Below are 4,718 nucleotides of genomic sequence, written 5' to 3' on the forward strand. Positions count from 1 at the left end.
GCCATAAATGGTGAAGAACGGAGAGAGGCTGAAGAGGGGAGAGAGTTCAAAGTGTATTCCACCCATGGGAGATTGCTGGATCACTTTGAGGGGTCATCACTGCAGAGCAGATGAAGCTTGGTCTCCACCTCCTGATTGGCCCTCTCAGTCTGCCCGTCGGTCTGTGGATGGAACCCAGATGAGAGGCTCACTGTGATCCCCAACAGGTCGCAGAACTCCCGCCAGAACCAGAAGATAAACTAGGGGCCTCGGTCGGAGACAATGTCTTTGAGGATGCCGTGAAGCCTGAAGACTTCTTTAACCATTACCTCAGTGAGTTCTTTGGCGGTGGGGAGTTTATTGAGTGGCACCAGATAAATCATTTTTGAAAACCTGTTGATGATGGTGAGTATGGTGGTGTGACCCGAGGACGATGGGAGGCCGGTGATGAAGTCCATCGAGATGTGGGACCAAGGGCGGGAGGGGATGGGAAGAGGCCGCAGAAACCCCACTGGACGACGATGAGAGACCTTGGCCCGGGAGCATTGTGGACAGGCAGACACGAATTCTCTGACATCCTTACCCAGACACTCCCGCCAGAACTGAGAACAAATCACTGACATGGTCTTGTTGTTGCCTGGGTGACAGAACACTTTAGAGTTATGGCAGAAGGTGATTACCTTGTTCCTAAGGTGTTGAGGTACAAAAAGCCGATCTGCGTGACATGAGACTGGAGGTGGGTGGCTGCGATGAGCCTGCTGAAGCTCCCGTTCTAACTGGGTTATGGACAGACATATGGATGAAGGGAGATTGAATTCCTCTGTTTGAGAGTTGGGAGCATCTTTAGCGCCATCATGGATTCGGTAAAGTTCGTCGGCCTTGATGTTTTCCTCTCCAGCTCTGTAGGAGAGAGAGTAGGAAAATCAAGAGAAAAACAATGCGAACCTGGCTTGACGAGAGTTGAGCCGTTTGGTGGTCTTAAGGTACTTGAGGTTTTTATGGTCTGTCCAAGTAACGAAAGGCTCTTTGTTTCTCTTGAGCCAATGCCTCCATTCCTCCGGGGCCATTTTAACTGCCAGCAGCTCTCTTTCTCCTACATCATAATTTCTCTCAGTACTGGAGAGAACATGGGTGAACCAAATTGTCTGTACCAACTTGACTTAGAACAGTTCCCACACCTGTATTGGAGGCATTAACCTCCACAATGAATTGTGCTTATCCTTGGGGATAGGCCAATCATTAATGGCGGAGACTTTGCATTGATCCGTTGAGACCTGTTTAGGGGAAATATTGAATCCTAAAAATGACGTGGATGATTGATGGAACTCACATTTCTCAGCTTTGACGAAGAGGTTATTTTGGCAAAGCCTGAGTAGTCCCGCTCTGACATGCTTTCTGTGAGTATTCAAATCTCTGGAAAAGATGAAGATATCGTCCAAGTATATAAAAACAAACTGGTTAATCATATCTCTTAGCAGGTCATTAACCATAGAGTGAAAAATGGCGGGTGCATTGGTGAGACCAAAGGGCATTACCAAATACTTGTAGTGATCGGATGGAGTGTTAAAAGCCGTCTTCCACTCATCTCCTTCTCTGATGCGGATGAGATGGTAGGCATTACGGAGGTCAAGCTTGGTGAATAAACTGGCTCCCTGAATCAGATCGAAGGCAGAGGACATTAGAGGCAATGGGTATTTATTTTTGATTGTGATATTGTTTAAGCTTGGTAGTCAATGCAAGGCCTTAGGGAACCATCCGTCTTGCCGACAAAGAAAAAACCTGCGCCAGCAGGCAAGACGGAGGGACGAATGTTGCATTGCCATTCTGTGGTTCCCCATTGCTTAGCCTTTCCGGATAGCAGAGAGATGACGTAGACCACCTTGGATCGTTGGGTGGGGAAGGAGGAAGGCTGCAGCTGGAAATGGATCTCACACTGTGTGAGAAAAGGTCTACATTGACTAGGTTCGCCTTAAAAATCCTCTGGCGTTGGAAGCCTTGGTTCGTGTATCAGAGAAATCTGATGACGAGCCGGAGCCGGAGTGGAGTAGTTGATTACTGTGGCATGAGACCAGGAGGCGTGGCAGGAACAGAGAGGCTGTAACAGGAGGCGTGGCAGGAACAGAGAGGCTGTGACAGGAGGCGTGGCAGAAACAGGAAAACTGTGACAAACATCCTGATTAAACAATCAATAAATGGCAGATACTGATTATTATTATTATTATTATTATTATGAGTGCTTTTATTTTAAACTGTGACAGCATTCATACACAGTGCATGGAACTGCACAAGGTTGCTAAGGTATTCACCTCCCTCGTGTTCTTTTTGTTATGCTGGCTTATGACCTTGAGTGTTATTGGATTTTTAATTTGGTTTTAAGTAATAAATCTACAAAAAAATGTTTGGTTATGGCGTTCCATGTATGCTTTGCCTCCTTGAATCTTACTTCTTGCTATTATTTGCTGGACTGTCTCACGGGCATCTTTACACAGTCTGCATCTTGGGTCCTGCCAGGTATGATAGAACCCAGCCTGATTGTCTCTGTGCTGCCATGATTAGTGTCTCTGTCTGTCCTTCAGTCCAGCCCTTTCTAGTCACTGGTAGGATTTGTTGATATCAGCCACCTTTTCAATTTGCCAGTGGTACATGCCATGCAGGGGCTTATCTTTCCAAGAGAATTCCTCTTTCTCCTGTCCCACATTGGGTTTCTGCTGCCCAATTATTTACTTATTGTCCCACCTGCCCTTATGAACCGGCTTCACCTCATAATTTTCATCCTGTCAATACGAATCAAATTCGTCATTTTGTGTTTTTGTGTCTTGCTCTCAGGATTCTCCCTTCATCTTATCAAAACTTTGTGATGAAACAAACTTTCAAAACAATATATTTTTTTACAGTGTAGATTTAAATAGTTCCCACCTTTCTTTTCTCCACAGAGACATAATCAATCTCAGAATGATACAGAATTTATGTACAGCTTGTCAGATGTTCTTGTGGAACACTGTTCTGCCTGCTGAATCAACCGTCAACATATCAACATAAGGTCTTTAATGACCACATTAAACTTTACAGCACTAGTTTAGCTCCTCCTGATAAGTGCTGAGTTGTGGATCTTAAACCAAAATGTCAGAAAACATCTGTGTCCTTGAAGAAGTGGCAGAAATCCACCTTAAGCGCTGCTCATCTTTCAGAAGTGTGCTGATTATTGTGTTCTTACAGAACCTCATCTGCTGCTGTAGAATAATTGAACCAATTTAAATCCATAAAGATCTGATTTTGTCTCATTTTATGAAGGACTTTTTAGTTTCAAAAGTGAAATGAAGTGTTTTGAAGCTAACATAAATCAAAAGAAAGTCATATGGTGCTTGTTTTCAGAGTCCTGCATTTTAAAAAATGTATGCTAATTTAAAGTTAAAAACAAAAGATGAAATAAATGACTAGTCTCTTCTGCATTTTCCGTGATCACTCTGAAGTGTGACGTATCGAGTGCCAAACACAGGAATAGGAACAAGGCAGATATGTATAGTGTGGGTTGAAATGGTTCAGTTTGTTGTAATTATTTGTGTAAACTGACCCAAAACTACAGCAGCTATGTCATTCTTTAGCTCCTCAAAGGACAAGAAGGTTTGATGGATGTGGTTAGTTCAGCTCCTGGTGAAAATTACAACCTAAAGTCTGGTGACTGACTGTGGAGTTAATGTTCTGAAGAGGACCACCTGAAATACAAACCTTCAATAGAAGAACCTCCCACTGTCTGGGTGGAAACTCCTTGAAGCCTGTGTGACATCATTATAAAGCTCGGGGGTTCTCCTTGTTAACTGTGGGGCTCGAGCTCCAGGCAGCATCACTCCAGACCAAAAAAGTACTCTTGTTAACAAAACTTGCTTCTTCTTCTGCTTCCATCTCCCTGATAAACACTGTGACAGTGACCTCCTCAGTGTTGTTCAGCGGTCTGCCACAGCTGGCCCCGCCTCCTTCTATGTGTCTGCCACAGCTGGCCCCGGCACTGACGACTTCATCGCCCACACAATCAACTGATGAAGATACAAAATCAAACCTGCAAAAACAAAGTAACTGTGTACAAATTGTCAGAATGTGACATAATTAAAGTGTGCTAATATTTATAACACAAAACAAAACAAAACAAAAAACCCAAAATAAAACAGGACTGTGTGCTGAATTTGACCCTCAGAGTTTGTGTCTGGTGTGCAGGATCAGCTATAAGACGGCCTACAGGAGAGGTGTGAGGACCATGTACAGGCGACGCTCACAGTGCTGCCCTGGCTTCTTCGAAAGTGGAGACCTGTGTGTCCGTAAGTTCTTTCTTTCTTTCTTATAGTTGTTTATATATATATGCACACACACACTGCCTGGCCAAAAAAAAAAAAGTCGCCACCAAAAAAAAAAAGGTTACACACTCTAATATGTCGTTGGACCACCTTTAACTTTGATTACAGCACGCATTCACTGTGGCATTGTTTCAATAAGCTTCTGCAGTGTCACAAGATTTATTTCCATCCACTGTTGTATTAATTTTTCACTAAGATCTTGCATTGATGATGGTGGAGTCTGACCTTCTCCAGCACATCCCAAAGATTCTCAGTGGGGTTAAGGTCTGGACTCTGTGTTGGCCAATCCATGTGTGAAAATGATGTCTCTCACGCCCTGAACCACTCTTTCACAATTAAAGCCTGATGAATCCTGGTATTCTTGTAATCTTGGAATATGCCCATTCCATCAGG

The 4,718-nt window shown here is 43.8% G+C and overlaps 1 protein-coding gene across 2 annotated transcripts in view; it reads left to right on the forward strand.

The window, feature by feature from the left end:
• LOC108249366 (multiple epidermal growth factor-like domains protein 11) overlaps window positions 1-4,718 on the forward strand; it is a 254,217-nt gene that overhangs the window by 66,589 nt on the left and 182,910 nt on the right. For both annotated transcript variants that reach the window (XM_037979947.1, XM_037979948.1), the window contains exon 4: window positions 4,189-4,289. In XM_037979947.1, the coding sequence (XP_037835875.1) occupies window positions 4,189-4,289 (101 nt within the window). The remainder of the gene's footprint in view (window positions 1-4,188; window positions 4,290-4,718) is intronic.

The sequence above is a fragment of the Kryptolebias marmoratus genome, linkage group LG15, assembly GCF_001649575.2.
Source record: "Kryptolebias marmoratus isolate JLee-2015 linkage group LG15, ASM164957v2, whole genome shotgun sequence".
NCBI lineage: Eukaryota > Metazoa > Chordata > Actinopteri > Cyprinodontiformes > Rivulidae > Kryptolebias > Kryptolebias marmoratus.